The sequence below is a fragment of the Palaemon carinicauda genome, chromosome 1, assembly GCF_036898095.1.
Source record: "Palaemon carinicauda isolate YSFRI2023 chromosome 1, ASM3689809v2, whole genome shotgun sequence".
NCBI lineage: Eukaryota > Metazoa > Arthropoda > Malacostraca > Decapoda > Palaemonidae > Palaemon > Palaemon carinicauda.
Genome location: NC_090725.1, coordinates 160,115,200 through 160,134,096, shown reverse-complemented (window position 1 = coordinate 160,134,096; position 18,897 = coordinate 160,115,200). Strand labels below are relative to the sequence as shown.

Here is an 18,897-nt window from a genome sequence, read left to right as displayed (position 1 = left end):
TGATCTTCTCCAAAATCCTAAATGGTCTTCGGAATTTGTTGGTGAGAGGGAATCTCCCTATTGGTAAGATAATCAGCACCTGGTGTCCTACCCCAAACTGTCTGTTCTTACTTTTCATATCAAACCTTTTCTTCATTTTTCCTTGACTCGTTTTCAGATCCTTTACCTCAAGTTCTTGACATATTCTCCATCGGTTTCCTCTCAATCTTTCCATTTTTTTGCCAACATTTTAATCACTCCTTTTACTTCTTGTCCAAACACCATTTCATTCCGGCTACATCACATGCTTTCTTGATAAGTATTGCATACCTCAAAAAACATTAAAAGTAGTCCGATGTCCCATTCATTTCCTGTTTTGTTTCAGTACTATGTTAACATATTCTTTAGGGTTTCCTAAAATCTCTCTAATGCCCCTTGGGTCTCCGGGTGATAGGCAGTAGACAGTTCTTGTCTCACATCCAATAGTTTCATCACGTCTTGAAACAATTTAGACGTAAAATTTGTTCCTTGGTCACTCTGAACGATTTCCAGAATACCAAACTTAGTAAAAAATTCTAGTAACTTCTCAGTGATTACTTTGGCACTGATGTTCCTGACAGGTATGGCGTCTGAGTATCTTGTCACAGAACACATCAAAGTTAACTTATATTCGTGGCCTTTCTTCATTCTCAGTAACAGTCCCACAATATCGATCATCACTTTGCTAAAGGGTTCTCCTCGTGCATCAATCGGGTGTAATGGAGCCTTCTTGATGTATTCATTAGGCTTTCCAGCCATCTAAAAAAAACATGACATGCACGGCAAAACTGGCTCACATCTTTATGCATACCAGGCCAGAAAAAGTGTTTCATAATCTTCTCCGTTTTCTTTATTATTCCCATTTGTCCCGTCTCATGCGCTACATATGAGATGGGATAAATGAGAATAATAAATCACCTGTCTTCTCAGAGGTGAAGGAATCAATATCTGACGGTATATGATCCATTCAGCATTCCCAGGGATATCGGTAGGTCTATGCTTCCTCATAAGCAAACTATCCTTGAGGTAATAACAGGGGGGAGACTGCTGCACCTCCGTCTCAACTACCACACGGTACAATAATTCCGTTAACGTCACATCCTTCCGATGCAGTCGTATCACCCTTTACCGACTCACTTGTCTTACTTCTAATGCTGAGTTTTCTATTTCTTCTAAGTCCATTGCTTCCTTGTCTTCCTGTTTATTTGTTTGTTGTTCCTGTTCTTTCGGGCTCTCCTGAGAGCTCTCCTCTTGCTTCTAATCATGGGAAACCTCTTTTTCCGTAAATAAATCCTACAAGTTCATCGTTCCTTCGGTTTCTCTGTCTTCTTCTGCACCCACTTTCTTCAGCATACTCCTAGTTATCACACAGCTAGGAAACAGATAAATGTAGTCCTTTTCGAGTTCAGTCGTAGTACTATACTTCAGTGGTTTCTCCATTACAATGGGACAAGGCACAAACGGCGCTCCACCAACCTCATTTCCCAGTAGGATTTCTACTCCTTCGACAGCCAATAAATCCTTTACCGCAAAATCAAAATGACCTGTCACCAACTCGCATGACCATTACAAATGGTAAATAACAGTAATTTCCACATCTCCTATTCCTTTCAAAATGACAGAATCTCCTGTGAGAGACTGTTTCACCATCGGGTGTACGCCTCGTGTCACCACACTATGATTACATCCTGTGTCGCGCAATATCTTGACCAGGATCTGCTCGCTCCTATCCAAAGCGGCTAACATACCTTCATAAATATACGATTTAAAGGCATTGGTACTTCTGTTGTAACTATTGAAGTTGTTCATATAGTTATTACTGAACTGGTTTCCATGATTCAGCGAATACTTAACACCTAGTCGGAACAAAGGTTGAAGCTACATACCAAAGGGGTGTTTACAACTGATAATATTATAGTCTTCACTCAGTGAAGCGGCTCTATCAAGTTACTTCACTTCTCTCTCTTACTCAAGTATGTTCGAATATGTTCAGGAATTCCTCGTAAATATTGTTCCAGCACTATCAGTTCTTCTAAATCAGCCATTTCTCTTACTTTGGCAGCCTCTATCCATCTCTTAAAACATCGTCATACCTGACAAGCGTAACCCAGGAAAGTTATTTTCTCGTCCTTCCACAAACTACTGAAACTTTCATTATAGTATTCAGGGGTCATCTGATATACTTAATTTCTTGATAATCCTTCCTCTGGTCCTGAGACAGGGCAAGATACACACTGCGTCCTTTTCATCGACGCGACCGATTCAAAATGATCGAAGAACTTGTCGGGAGCTTCTGTGAATTTTGGAATCAACATCTGTGCTTTTGCCACATCAAACACGAGATCGTGCATAGCAGGGGTCACAACTGTCTGAGTTGACGACAACCTTGCACGAGCATTCAACAGTTCGAATTCCCTGGCACGTCTTGCAATTTCTGTTGCTTCTTCTCTCTCTCTCTTTGTTCCCGCCTTGTAATTTCTCTTGCCTCTTCTCTCTCGCTTTCTTCCCATCTTGCAATTTCTCTTGCCTCTTCTCTCTCTTTCTTCCCACCTTGCAATTTCTCTTGTTTCCAGTTCCCATGTCTGTTTTGTAATTTATCTTGCCTCTTCTCTCTCCGTTTCTTCCATTTTCCTTGTATCTCTCTCTCTCTCTCTCTCTCTCTCTCTCTCTCTCTCTCTCTCTCTCTCTCTCTCTCTCTCTCTCTCTCTCTGCCATCATCTTCAACTTAATTAAATTCTCTTCCACTACAGTTCGTCTAATATCTGCTTCTACATGCATTTCTGCTTTCATTCCTTCAGTTTGTGGGTCATCTGATACTTGCTTCTTTATGAATTCTGCTTCAGCCTTCTCCAAAAGGTCACGAGCTTCTGCAATATCTTCTTCTGGCAACTTTCCTGAGTTTATCAGTGCTTCGAAGGCAAGACACTTGATTTAGGCTTTAATCATTCCATCGGTTGCCTGACCACCACATGCATTAAAATAGCGAGCCACAGAGCTTTAGTTACATTAGCTTCCAACAATTCCTGAACAATTGGGTTTTCCAAAAACTCTTGTACATTCAGCTGCGCCATCTTCTTCTTTACAAAAAATTATACCTCTCCCAAAAATATATCCTAACAATACACTGAATCTTATCAATACTAAACAGGTCAAACCTTTAATCAAAACACGGCCCAGCTTTCACCAATATTTAAAACAGACTCGCTCTATCTCAGGGTCTGGGCACCAAAAAATACATATTACGACTAGCGAATTACGTAATCTCCCAAGCTCCAAAACTCACCTGCTTTATTTATATAAATCTGATACACACGAGAATACCTACGAGGTTTTTGAATAACAGGTAACTACCAGATGTTAATATATATGAACACTGAATATCTAAAGGTCTCTTTTTGTTACACTCAAAACAAAATCGGGTGATTACTTTACTTTTAAAGGGAACTATTCTAAAACCAACCTCTAACTTCGGTTCTAAGTCATTAGATTAACTTTTGGTAATCGAAATAATACAAACTTTTCAAACAAATATATTCTATAAAAATAACAACTCAAAATTGACACCTAAAATAAATCACTCGAAATTTAAATCATTATTATTATTATTATTATTATTATTATTATTATTATTATTATTATTATTATTATTATTATTGTTATTGTTATTATTATTATTATTATTATTATTATTATTAATAATAATAATAATAATAATAATTATTATTATTATTATTATTATTATTATTATTATTATTAATTATTATTATTATTATTATTATTATTATTATTATTATTATTATTATTATTATTTATCCATATATATATATATATATATATATATATATATATATATATATATATATATATATATATATATATATATATATATATATATATATATAAAAGCTACTCAAGTCTCAGAACGACGTAATTTTCCGAAATTTTGTCATGAAGCTATGATATGCTTAATTTCCCAAAATATATTCTCTAATTTGCCGAAAAAATACATGTGCAGATGGCATAAGCACAAATTTATTTCTCATGCTAATACCCTGACTGTAAATTATCGATGATTATATAATTGTTAGTAGCTTTATCTTGAGAAATTATATTGCTTGGAGGTCAAAAAGACTTCTTATCAATTTCATGCACAACGTTATTCAATCATAATTCAAATAGGCTTAACTCTGTATGGTAAAGTCCTTATTTACAATGATCAAGTGCCTTAACTAGCACAGCTAAGTGGTGCTGGATGTAGGCTTTTTTACCAAGTGAATTACTCCAGGTGCTTAACGAGCGAAAAATACATTACTATCCGTGAAGCTCTAGTTCGGTGTGTTCGAGCAATAACCATCCATACCAGCTCCTCAGCCTATCATGGCAGTAGTTAAACTATAATTTCTACAGCTGATGCAGTAAGCGGGAAAATAAAAAACCAAATATTAAAATATCTCGGAAATAAATGTTTGATTGTCCTTTTAATCACTAAATCAGACAGCTCAGGAGAGATATCCTTCGATTCCTAATTATTTTTCTCTTACTCCTTAGATTTAATTTTCTGAGCTTATTCCTCTACCCCCTGACATGTTATGCTAGGTCTAACATTTGTGCGCCTTCTTTCATTATTTAGGTATTTATTCTTTGACATTTGAGGGTTTTTCATTATTTAGGTCTTTATTCTTTAACATTTGTTTCCCTCTTTTTCATTGTTTAACATTAGAGTTTCTCTCATTCATTCTTTAACATTTGTGTTCCTTTGGTGACTTTGGCTTTGGCTTGTGTTTGATTATGGTTTGGCTGCCTCTTTGGATTTGGCGCTGGTGGGATGGACTGCATGCCATCTCAAAAGAACTCGAGTACCCGATGTGCTCGAGCGAGGGGAAAGTTTTATGTCAAACCTTTCCCTCAGCGCTGGGTCTGATGTTGACGGACGTCATAACGCCTCAAGTGCTGAGGGCGGAGTGTATCTCTAGATATTGCCCCTAGGGCGGCCCTAATTTGAGGGATGACCACGTCCTCTAAGTGTGGCTCCTTGGTGGATAGGGGGAATATCCAGATGAAATAAGTCTTCTCGTCATTATGGCGACCTCACCAAAACCCTAGACGACCAATCCGCTTCCTCTCTGAATAATTCTAAGAGCTCCATTGTTACTATGGAACCATATGAGGAACTTATAAAAACAGTAATCCTGTTAGTTAAGCCAGTGCCTTTGGACTGGAGTTTTTATGACATCCACTAGGAGTTTTCAAAATTTGGATCAATAAAAGAATTCAGGAATAGACTTGGCAATGATAACAAATTTTTTGAAAATTGGATTATTTTTGATAAAGTGAGAGAAGCCCATAGAGCATACAAGGAATTTAATTCAGCTGCTATGAATGTTAGGTTTTCAAGGGCAGAAGAGGTATCTAGGTATCTAGAAGTATATAGACCTCATAATGAACCTGGAGACCCTAAAATAACTAAAATATCTAGATCACCGAATCCAGCTAAGTGGTTAATCATTACCACACAAAGTGAAAGAGGCAACCTCTTCAAGTTGAAGAGGTTAGTAAACCAAAAATTGGTAATGTCAATAGACCAGTGATATCTCGTTTTGGACGTAACAGTTTTCTGGTGAATACCAAAACAGACATACAAGCAGTAATGCTTCTTAATCTTAGGCTTGATCCTGATGGAATAATAAAACAAATAAAACCTCACTACAACTTCAGCTATGCAAAAGGGGTTATCTTTAATAAGGATTTTTGGGCTCGGGCCATGTCGTCCTGATGGAAGGGTTCCTTTAGGTAGCCTTCAAAGGGATATTTGATACAGTGATACTCCCAGAGAAATAAACCGAAGGTTTCCATAATTCTAACTCCTGACGCGAGTATCCAATTAAGGATATCGCATAATATCAGGGGACGTAGATTTAACTCTTTGATGTAAGGGAGAAGAGTGGCAAAAGAAGTGGGTGCCGTTCTAGGTACCCGGTGGACCTCTTATCCGTACTAATACCGGCCGCCATTCATTTACTTGTAGCGCTATAAGCTAGGTGCTCTCCCATGTTATCCCAGTGTTTTGTTGCAAGTTTTTGGAATAATCATCATGCAATCTCCAGCATCTTCATCTTCTGGAAAGTTGAGTATTAATTCTTTCCTGTGTATAATTTTAGGCTCCCTTCTTACAGTTAAATTGCAATAATCTAAGTGTGTTTGGTTGAGCGTTGCCTAGAACCTCAGGCTGCCATTTTACGACTGCAGTCGCCCGTTACTATTGCATTTTATTCAGTCAGTAAGGCGCCAATTCCCTGTGTTAAGCTATAATATTAAGCTATAATATTAGCTCGTAAGGCATATTATACAAGTGAAGATTTTGCACACATATATATTATTCCTCTTCCTATTGTGTAACTTTACTTTTCATATGCGGCGGGAACCCCAGCAGTACCAACCTTGGCCGGGGATCCTACCAGAGCTAGGCTACTCTCGCTCATATATACGTTAGTAAAGTATTTTCCCACGTTTAGCCTCACCCTATCGTTCTTTATTGATTCGGATGAAAACCTACATTCTCTAAAATCTATGGATAAGGTTCGATATACATTCTCTTTCAGAGAATAGAGGCTAAACCCTTCCTCCCTCCCTGAGTACCGCCGCCGCTACAGGCGGCAACCACTGTCTTTCTTCATTGCCGTCGAGTAGAACAGAGTTCTTGTCATCTCCAGCTTTGAGTTAGATAGTAAATAACTCAGGATGCCCTTGCCTTGCCGCCGACGATGTCGCCAGCAAAGGAACCATGTTTCCTCTGGTGCCGACGATGTCGTCAGCAGAGGTACCCATGTTTCCTCAGTTCACTGTTGAAGGTAGGCGGCATACCTGCCGCCACCTCTCATTCCAATGAACTATAAGACCCTTACCCTTCCCCCTTCTGTCTTTCAGTGACGTCATAGCCGTCACAATATTCTTTCACCGGTATTCTGTCAGTCATCCCGGTTTGCTAGGTTGACTGCGTTACCGGCTGGTGCCCTGCCGGCGGCAGTTAGTTCAGCCACCTCAGCTACCTTCCCTCTTCCTTCCTTCACAGAAAGTGAATACCATTGGAGGGAAGATTGAGCTGGCCCTGACGGCTGCCGGTGGGAAACCTAACATACTTTGGGAAGTCCTCAGCCCTCCCTTGGACTGCCATCCACAAATTTTGCCGCCGGCGGTATAGCCGGCGACAGGCCTTTTGTGGATGGAAGCCAGAATCAGATAGATTCTTACCCCCTCCATTGGAACTCTCATTCTGGCAAGGAGACAGTAGGCGGCCTGATAGTCCTCCTACACTTCCAATTGTTGTGCTAAACCATAATAATAGGAAACACTCCTTCCTTAATAGTTCTTTGAAATACACGTTGGGTTCATTCTATTATAGTTGGAACATGTAAAAGTTATTGTCATTATATGATCTTTCCAGAGATTGGTCTACATTATTAAAGCAAAGACAAGGCTGTGCTTATTTTAAATGACGATTGAAGATTTGGTAGCGGTTTTAACATCTTGTGCTCTTTATCCCTTTTACCCCCAGGCTATTTGGAAATTTCCAACCCTTAACCCCCAGGGATAATTTTTTTTCAAGCACATTTTGCAGTATATTTTGTTTAGATTGCTCTAACAGCCTTCATCTTCATCATAGAGAGGTCAGGTTGGTCTCATTCTCTTGGAAAATGCCTGAAGTTTCTCAAAAAATTATCAAAAATATGCACACAAAAAATTAAATACTAGTTTATTGCAAGGACATACCGTAACGTCCTTGGGTGTAAATGGATGAGTTTTGTGAAACGTACCAGTACGTCCTTTGGGGGTAAAAGGGTTAAGTTACGCAAATTATTCGGTAAACTAAAGAGACATCTATTCCCTTGAACTAAGAGTTTGTACTAAAATTGTTTTGTGCCATTTTTTATTTCCTTTTCCCAAGATACACTACTACCATTTACCTTGTTGAAGGATCTTGCCATTAATTTACTTCACACATTCCACTGTGGCAACGGTTAGAATCTTTGTAGCATTAAGCTCTTAGCTGCACTTGCTTGTTTTATATCCTACTTCTCAATTCTGGTTCCCTTTCTTCCATCTTGCTGATCAATCTCTATTACCTTATGTTCATAAATCCCATCTACTTCCATTTAATGGATTCTATCTCTGACTGTCTTCTTGGCTAAGGTACAAGAAGATGAAGGAAAGGCCTCTTTTAATTTTGTCTGTGATTCCAATGCTCACCAAAGGGAGTGGTTAAATTCTGTTTGTTGCACGGATCGCCATTGCTTAAGAGCTTTGGACTTTGCCACTGAATCAGGCTGTGAGCAAATCATGAGTGAAGCTACTCGCAGGTCTGGTAACTGCTTGGACCTCATATACGCAGACTCCCATGGTATTATAACAAGTAAGGCTGGTTCTCTAGTTGGGACATCTGATCGTGCCTTGATTTTATTAGTAGTGAAGACTGAGAAGCCTGTCCCAGATGTGTCATACTCATTTAAGATTTATATAAAAGCTCAAGCAGACTGGAATGATATTTTGAGTGATCTTTTGGGCTTGATTTTGGTCACAAATGTATAATAGTGTTGAGCCTGTTGTTCCTTTGAATAAGAATCTAGTCAACATAATTGATAGGCGTATCCCTTCTCGTGTGCTAAGGTACCGAGTGAAGGATAAACCGTGGTTCAATGAAGATTGTAGACGTGATTATTTGGAGAAGCAGGAGGCTTATCACCTTTGGAAGGGTAACAGATCAGATTAGACCTGGAATAACTATACTCAGCTTCGAGCTGTTGCTCAGAGAGTTTATGCCTCAACTGAAAAGGAATACAATTTAACCATAAAAGAAACCGTTTCTGGTACAACTCAGGAACATAAATGGTGTTCTACCCTTAAATCTGCACTCTTTGGTGTAGATGCAACAGTTCCTCCTTTACTTAAACCAGATGGCTCAGTCACTCACTGTCCAAAGGAAAAGGCAACCCTTTTGGCTGATGTTTTTGACAGTAAACAGAGTAATGAAAAACTTGAACTTCCACATTCCTGTTTTCCTGAGGCTAAACTAACTAGTTTAGCTTTTCTATCTCGGGAAATTAAAGCTCTGTTGATGGACCTTGATGCTTATGGAGGTGTAGACCCAAATGGCATTTTTCCTTTGTTTTTTATAAAGACTGCCGATTTCTTAGCTCCAAAGTTATGTTATTTTGCGTAAGTTAGCAAGAAGAGGAGCTTTTAGCACTTGTTGGATAATTGGTAATGTTACTCCTCTATGTAAATGTGTTTGTGGTAGCTAAGTCCCACTGATTACTGCCCAATTTCCATAACTCCCATATTATCTAAAGTTTTTGAACGTCTTCTGGCAAAACGTCTTGATAGGTTTGCTGAAGGTAATCATCTATTCCCTAGTTTGCAATTTGGTTTTCGTAAAGGCCTTGGAGCATGTGATGCCCTTCTTACAATCTCCAATGCCGTACAGAAATCTCCTGATTGTGGTCAAGAAGTTCGTATGATTGGCCTTGATTTTAGTGCTGCCTTTGACCGTGTTAATCATGAGGCCCTTGTTTTCAAACTGAAACAGTTGGGAGTGGGTGGGTAATTTCTTACCATTATTATTGATTATTTAAGTAATAGATCTCAAAGAGTTGTTGTTGATGGGCACCATAGTGATTATAGGAATGTGATATCCGGTGTTCCACAGGGTATTGTTCTTGGCCCATTACTTTTCATACTATATACACATGACATGTGGTTTAGCCTAGAAAACAAGCTTGTTGCATATGCAGATGATGCTACTCTCTTTGCATCAATTCCATCCCCTGAATGTAGATCTGGAGTTGGTGAATCCCTTAATAGAGATTTAGCTAGAATTAGTGTATGGTGCAAATTATGGGGTATGAAGTTGAATCCTAACAAAACTCAAAGTATGATTGTAAGTAGGTCAAGGACAGTGGCTCCTCAACATCCGGATCTCAGTATTGATAATGTTTCTTTAAATTTGTATGACTATTTTAAAATTTTAGGTGTGATTCTCGACAGCAAATTTACTTTTGAGAAACATATAAGGTCTGTGTCTTCTTCAATTGCACAAAAAATAGGGTTATTGAGAAAATCTTTCAAGATTTTCGGTGATCAATCTATTCTGAAGAAGTGTTTTAATTCTTTCATCCTACCTTGTTTTGAGTATTGTTCTCCTGTCTGGTCTTCAGCTGCTGATTCTCATCTTAATTTGTTGGACAGAAGCTTACGGTCTATTAAATTTCTTATTCCTGATCTAGATATTAATCTCTGGCACAGTCGTTCAATTAGTTCATTATGCATGTTGCATAAGATTTTTCATAACTCTGACCATCCTTTACATTCAGATCTCCCTGGACAATTCTATCCTGTTCGTAATACTAGGCAGGCAGTTGATTCTAATAGCCAGGCCTTCTCCATCACGAGGCTCAATACTACGCAGTACTCTAGAAGTTTTATTCCAGCTGTTACCAAGTTGTGGAATGATCTTCCTAATCGGGTGGTTGAATCAGTAGAACTTCAAAAGTTCAAAGTTGGAGCAAATGCTTTTTTGTTGACCTGGCGGACATGAGTCTTTTTATAGTTTATTTATGACATATTTGTTTTTGATGTTGTTAATAGTTTATATATGACATGTTTGTTTTGACGTTGTTACTTATTTTAGAATGATTTATTGTTAATTTGTTCTCTTCATTTATTTATTTCCTTATTTCCTTTCCTCACTGGGCTATTTTTCCCTGTTGGAGCCCCTGGGCTTATAGCATCTTGCTTTTCCAACTAGGGTTGTAGCTTGGATAGTAATAATAATAATAATAATAATATCAGTTAGTGCCGCCAGGTACTAACCTAACCACGGCAGTGCCGCCGGCTGAACTACAGTATACAATTATACAGTAGTACACATGTTTTCTAACATACTCTGTGTTTCCTGTTGTAGACTATTGTTGGGACCACGATATTATGTTGAGGTTTGAGTACTCCCTCAACACCCAGATGGTTTTTTTCGATCATCAGTACCCTAAAAATCACCGATCAGTATTAATATATACTACAGAAGAATAATGTTAGTATAGACACTTACTAACTCTAACTCTAGTTCCTAGAGTTTCTTCTATCTTGTATTCTCCCTACCAGGGAAACCAAATATAATTACTGACGGAGGTCTCAGCAATGGCCTGGGAGAGGAAGCACAGATATGTGTCATTTCTACTTCCTTTCAAGCTTACTATCCTAAGCTATTATAGACAATAGTGATTTCTATTGTTAATAAAAATGTATGCTTTTATATCAATGATATAAAAACCATGATAATCATTGAGCCCTTTTCCTTTACAGGAGAAGCCAATGGAGAAGTGTGCAGCCTTGTTCTGCAACCACATGGCCAAAGACTTTTGTGGACACACGATGTGCAGGACTCATGCCCCCTGCAGTATCGTGTCGGGAGTCCTGAAATATTGGGACCCAAAGGGTTGCCCCACCTGCTCAACCCTGCTGGCCAACGGCTTCGGAGAAGCCCTCCCAGTCAACATAGAGACTACGGACACAGCGAGGGAGACCCTTCGCAAATGGGTAAGAGGATTCCAAAAGAACTCTCTAGGACCATACTTACCCAATGACTCCCTAAGGTGCCTTCTGTTCCCCAAGTCTCTACCAAACGCAGAAGTGCCCCAGGAACAGGTCCAGCCTCCTCTCGTACAACTGAAGATCGACGCAAACATAAACAAGGCACTGGAAGGCATGGACATCCACCAAGAAAGGATGTCAGAAGTGTCCACTGACACGGAACAGGACCTACTGCAAGGAGGCCCTGAAAAAGACGTGGAACAACCACAAGCAGAGAAAGAAGGATCCGTTTCAACAGTAACTGGAGACTCTCAGTTCGCCGTGATGGCATTCCAACCCATGCCGTCAACCTCTTCAGCCCCAACTCCTCAACCAGTTGCACAGGTCGACAAGAGCGAAGCGATCCTCACGTCGATCCAGCGGATGTTGGTATCGTTCCAGAAGGAACAGGAGACGATGAAGCAGTCTATCAAGCAACAGCAGATACTACTACAGGAAAGGGCAGACTGCCCTGGACCTTCCAGGGGCTTCACTAAGAAGCCCCTTTGAGTGTTGGATCTCCCTCGCTGCTCCGAAACCAACCCTGGAGGTATGCAGAGCATATGACCATGATGAATGGGAAATTATTCGTCTCAGAGAAGTTGCGAGCCAAACTAATCGAAGATCTCGAGTTCTGGCCTAGCTTTTCAGCTTACCCAGACTGTTATGTGAGACTGCGGGATGAACATGCAGCCCGTGAGGAAACAGTACCTAAGGAAGTCATTGACTTCGAGCATGACAAGGCGTAAGCCATCCTCCTAAAAGCCTTGAAAGGAGCTGGGTACACCAACTCCAAAGTCTCAACACTGAGCAAGAGACACCCCACCTTTCTTGCTCCTTCCTCCATCTCTTTACCCTTTTCGGAGAAAGCACTAGACTTTGCCATCAAGGCAGTCGAAGAGGAATGCAAACCATTCTCTCTGGCAATGCCTGCCTGTGAAGAGAAGTGGAAAGATGTCCACCTAACCTTCTCTGTCTCGAAGTTGGATCCGGAGGTAGCAGGCCAGCAGTTCAATGAGAACCTTCCGAAGTTGCCAGACCATCTTCTGAGGAGGGTACAGGAGACGCAGGAGAGACTTGCGGCCTCCCTTTCCCATCAGAACTGTTTGGAAATGAGCACAGGCCTACATAACGCCCCAGAAATGTACATTTTCCTGGCTAAGTCTCATTGGGGACCCTTGTGAAAGACTTATATGCTTTCCTCAGAGCAAGGAGAGTCTGCAGAGAGTTCGTTTGCCTCAGTGACCATAAAACACAAACCCAGAAAGCTGATTTCATAATGCATATGGGGTAAGGACCTTTTCCCACAGGAACTGGTCCGAGACGTCATAGCCAGAGCAGCCACGGAGAATAGGAACCTTCTCCAAAAGTGGGGCATGACCTCAAAGAAGAAATCTTCCTCAGACGGAGGTCCGCACCCTAAGAACAAAAAGGCAAGGAGACCACTCAGACCTGCGCAGCTTCCTGCCATGACCATGACCACAATGCCTCAACTGGTAGCCTAGCCTCAGACCACCTTCCAGATGGTCCCTCAACAACTGGTGTGGTGGGATGTTGCAAAAACAACCCCCACACCCTTGAATCACTCTAACAGACCAATGTCTCCTCAATACAACCTTTCCCCTTACGTTATCAGCAGCGGGACTCTCGGACTAAAGGACAAAAACAAAACAAAACATAACCTTAAAACTATATATTTCTTACAAACTATAACAATCACTTAATACTAAAAAACCATTCAAATAACTGTAACACCGTTCAAATAAACCAAAATAACCCTAACAAACTTAAAACTAATCTCGACCACAACCAAAATGTATATTATATTTTATGGGACATCAACACTGCCCTCAACACAAAGCCAACTGTCTTTTATGGCAAACTTCAAATATGGTTATAATATTTTATTTATTTATGCGGAAACTGTCTCCGCACACAAACCGATCACTCCTTGGCACACCCACTAATCTGTGGCAAACGGAACTATATGCAGTTCGTCAACTGAACTGAACAGTCAATTAGTGGTCGTCATCATCATCATCATCATCATCAACAACAGCAAACGGAATCTTAATAAACAGGCCAGGTCATCAACGATTGTGCAATCAAATGAGCAGTCCAAACACAATCTCTTACAGGCCAGGTCGTCAACTCAAGATCGGCATTCAAAAAAAATAAGTTCTCCAAAGGAAATCTCTCCAAAGGAGGAATCACGGCCTGCCAAAATAAAAAAGAAAAACACTTACGAACACTTCTAGCTAACTGAACTATCGCACTATAATCAAAGATAAATAATAAATTGTTCCTATCATTCACAATCACGATAAGCAAAGATAAACAAAACTGTACTTACTCAGAAAATCAATGAACACTTCCAACGCTGGTAAGAAAAAATATATAAATAGTTATCCAGCACTCACACAACTGCCTTAAGCTGCAGTCAAATAAAAAAAGCATTCGCTCTGAAACATTCACCACTGTCGTAACCTAACTAAAAACATAAACAAACAATCTCATTTGTACCAACAGTCTTTCCCACTACAAACAATCATTTGCTAACTACCTCTCTCTCTCTCTCTCTCTCTCTCTCTCTCTCTCTCTCTCCTCTCTCTCTTTCTCTCTCTCTCTCTCTCTCTCTCTCTCTCTCTCTCTCTCTCTCTCTCTCTCTCAGGATTTGGCAAAAAACAAAAATTAAAATAAAACAAAAATAAATCCTCCACATTCCTCCCCTCTTACTTTGCCAAATCCTTCTCACGCAACACTTACATTATTTTTTTCATAACCCAGTCGCAGTCGGGAACGGGACCTCTACTCCGAGTTACTGGGCCCCCATATACTCTCTCATTCACTTCTTCCTTATCACAATCATTCGCTACATTAACACTATTCCTATCTAAATCCCTCTCATCTAATATATCATGTACAATCATATCTACCTCGTTCTCATCTGGCCCTAAAATTACACTCATTTCTGTAAACAGTTCATCCATTTCATCAAAAACATTCTCAACTTTAGCAAAAGATTCATTCATACTACTAATCATTCTCCTATCTCTCACTCTCGCATTCGTCATCCTTTCTTTTACATCACCTAAGGAAAAGCCACACACACTATAGGTATCATTCATACTCAGCCATGATTCATCTGTATTAACACTTTTATCTTCCATACACACTTGCACATTTACACCCTTGTCATACTTATTCGTATTCTTACCTATACCTATAAATTTCCCTTGTACTTTCTCCTCACTTAAAACTTTCAAACGCCTCTTTTTCCTATATTCAACTAACACTAATTGTTTATTTTCCAGCCCTAACTTCTCATGCATACTAGATTCATACCTGTTCATTTCCAACCAATTATTCATCCCATTCTCACAAACATTGATCCTATTCCTTCCACACAGACAGGAGGACTCACCCAGTTGAACCCTCTCACACTCTAGTTTCCCGAACATCCTGGCTGGCCTAATCCCTTCTTCCTACATACCCTAGCTACATGCCCATCTGCACCACATTCAGTACACTTACCCCGTGGCTCCTTGCACATTCTAGCATAATGACCATCCTTACCACAATTGCCGCAAATCACATTTGTACGATTACTCCGACATCCACTCGCTATGTGCCCAGTCATACCACACCAATAACATTTTATCCCTTTCTCTTTCTTGCACTCACTAATTCTATGCCCTACCTCACCACATCCAAAACAAGCACCTAGAGCCCATCTACATTCATTCTTCTTATGACCTTCCTTTCCACACCTATAACACTTTTCATTACGGACACGACTATCTGACATACCTCGATGCGCACTAACACTCCTATCCCTCCAAACCTGATTCCCTTGCCTAAACCCTTCATTTGTCCTTGCAGGTATTCCCACATTACTCGCCCTAACACTCCTATCTACTACACTATCAGCTACCCTCATCGGTCCTCTCATAACAGCATCTCTAAAACTAACAAATTCTGGCACACTTTCCTCCATTCCAGTTCTTACACTCACAGATTTACTTTCTTTCATACACCTATCCAACTCGTAATCCTCAACTATCTCTAAAATATCATCCCATGTCAATCTTTCTTTTCTCCACCTCATTTTCTCTTTGCGTTTCAAATTAATAAATTCACACATATTCTCAGGTACTGTTGCCAAAAACTTCCTCATTAACTCCTTATTCTTATTTATGCCTTCATCCCCATACTTCTTCCTAGCTAACGTTTCCAACCTACATACGTACATTGATATAGCTTCTCCTGCATTCATCCTTGCCTCATCAAAATCATTCTTACGCTTATACCTAACACTCCCTTTCATACGTTTTACCTGCTCAATTATTCTCTTTTTCACACTTTTATAATCAACGCCACCTATACTCATTATCACTCCATACATCGTCAACAAATACCCAGTCAAATATTCTCCTAACTCCCTAGCCCAAACTCTTTTACTATCACCATACTTATCCTGACAATACCTCTCATACTCCTTGAAAAAATCATATACATCCCTACTGCTATGCTCATTGAACCTTTCACACCGAGGTACCTCTCTCATAAACACAGTCTTACACACATCACGTTCATTCTCACTGCTATCATCACTGTCTACTCCCTTGTTACCTTCTTCCTCATTTGAATATAATGAATCCACTTCCACACTTAAATTCCTATCCTTAACCATTCCCTTCTTACCCTTTTTCTTACTTACCACTTTCACCCATTCATGATCGTCCTTGCTATCAGCCTGATACTTTTTCTTCTCTTTCTTCACATCACTTTTACCTTTCCTTTCATCTTTCCTCTCACCTTTCTGTTCATCCTTACTATGCCTAATTCCCTTATCTTCAATATCACCATCACTATTACTACTATCACTATCACTTCCTTTCCCATTATCACCTACCTTAACCTTCTCTTCCACTACCAACCCATTACCCGAAGCTGAGGACACTCCTCCGACTGCACCTTCACCCATTATAGTTTTCATCATCCCCATGACTTGCCCCATCATAGCTTCCAATCGGTTCTCCATCCGTTCCTCATTCTCTTTCATCCTCATCTCAACACAATCTTCCACTCTCTCTACAGTTCCCTTTAACTCCCTAAGCTCCTTCTGCATCGCCGCATTCTCACAGTTCAACCTCTCATTCTCTACTAGCAACCTCTCCTCACGCTCCTTACTCAGCCGCAATTCCTCCTTCAAAACCCTTAATTGTTCTTCCATTTTTCATCAACCTGTTCTTCAGCCTTAAATCTAATTACTAATCCTATCAGTCCTTTGTCAAAGAGTCCAGCTATCAGTCCCGCCTCAGCAGTCCCTGTTCGGGCGCCAAAATAATGTGGCGGGATGTTGCAAAAACAACCCCCACACCCTTGAATCACTCTAACAGACCAATGTCTCCTCAATACAACCTTTCCCCTTACGTTATCAGCAGCGGGACTCTCGGACTAAAGGACAAAAACAAAACAAAACATAACCTTAAAACTATATATTTCTTACAAACTATAACAATCACTTAATACTAAAAAACCATTCAAATAACTGTAACACCGTTCAAATAAACCAAAATAACCCTAACAAACTTAAAACTAATCTCGACCACAACCAAAATGTATATTATATTTTATGGGACATCAACACTGCCCTCAACACAAAGCCAACTGTCTTTTATGGCAAACTTCAAATATGGTTATAATATTTTATTTATTTATGCGGAAACTGTCTCCGCACACAAACCGATCACTCCTTGGCACACCCACTAATCTGTGGCAAACGGAACTATATGCAGTTCGTCAACTGAACTGAACAGTCAATTAGTGGTCGTCATCATCATCATCATCATCATCAACAACAGCAAACGGAATCTTAATAAACAGGCCAGGTCATCAACGATTGTGCAATCAAATGAGCAGTCCAAACACAATCTCTTACAGGCCAGGTCGTCAACTCAAGATCGGCATTCAAAAAAAATAAGTTCTCCAAAGGAAATCTCTCCAAAGGAGGAATCACGGCCTGCCAAAATAAAAAAGAAAAACACTTACGAACACTTCTAGCTAACTGAACTATCGCACTATAATCAAAGATAAATAATAAATTGTTCCTATCATTCACAATCACGATAAGCAAAGATAAACAAAACTGTACTTACTCAGAAAATCAATGAACACTTCCAACGCTGGTAAGAAAAAATATATAAATAGTTATCCAGCACTCACACAACTGCCTTAAGCTGCAGTCAAATAAAAAAAGCATTCGCTCCGAAACATTCACCACTGTCGTAACCTAACTAAAAACATAAACAAACAATCTCATTTGTATCAACAGTCTTTCCCACTACAAACAATCATTTGCTAACTACCTCTCTCTCTCTCTCTCTCTCTCTCTCTCTCTCTCTCTCTCTCTCTCTCTCTCTCTCTCTCTCTCTCTCTCTCTCTCTCTCAGGATTTGGCAAAAAACAAAAATTAAAATAAAACAAAAATAAATCCTCCACACTGGTAGCCCAGTCGCCAGCATTTAACCCTGGCTTTGAGAGACAGTCGACTTCCTTTTGCCCTCACAAAGGAAAAGGCCCAAGGAGAAGTTCCTCCGGAAACCCCCTAAGGGGCAGAGGAGGACGTGGTCACCGAAACAAGTCCTCAGGACCCTCTAAGCAATAGGGGCTCCAGGTAGGGGGCAGACTGTACCACTTTCGGGATCGCTGGACCTTCGATCTTTGGGCCCACAGCCTAATCACGAATGAACTTAGTGGAAATGGAACAGAACTCCACTCCGTTTTCCAGAATTCTTCCAACACTCCACCCCCTCGTTTAAAGAATATACCTCAGAACAGTGGCATAGCTAAGGGCGGGCATGGGTGGGCACGTGCCCACCCATGAGAATCCTGTGCCCACCCAGGTGCCCACCCACTGGCCGTGGCCTCACTAAGGCATCTCCATTGACGAAATATGTTCAAATATGATAAATGTTTTCCCCAGCAAGAATATGCCTCATGATTTTAAAACTCTCAAAAGTGATAGAATAATATTCATAGGGTAATAATGTGTTATAAGTTGTACATGTATATAATTGCAATACATTTACTTTTTAGAGATAGATATTCAATTTTGTTTTGCGTGATTGTTTTTTTTATCCGGAATGAAGAAGAAATGCTAGTGAGCACTTACACATGAACTCTTACAACAATGAAATATTTTACATTTGTATAAATATGTGTATATATAATTACACACAAACATATATATATATAT

The 18,897-nt window shown here is 39.8% G+C and overlaps 1 protein-coding gene across 3 annotated transcripts in view; it reads right to left on the bottom strand.

The window, feature by feature from the left end:
- Positions 1-17,379: 17,379 nt before the first annotated feature.
- Positions 17,380-18,897, bottom strand: part of Ugalt (UDP-galactose transporter) — a 319,869-nt gene continuing 318,351 nt past the window's right edge. For all 3 annotated transcript variants that reach the window (XM_068386151.1, XM_068386146.1, XM_068386158.1), the window contains exon 7: positions 17,380-17,662. In XM_068386151.1, the coding sequence (XP_068242252.1) occupies positions 17,516-17,662 (147 nt within the window). In that variant the 3' untranslated portion in view covers positions 17,380-17,515. The remainder of the gene's footprint in view (positions 17,663-18,897) is intronic.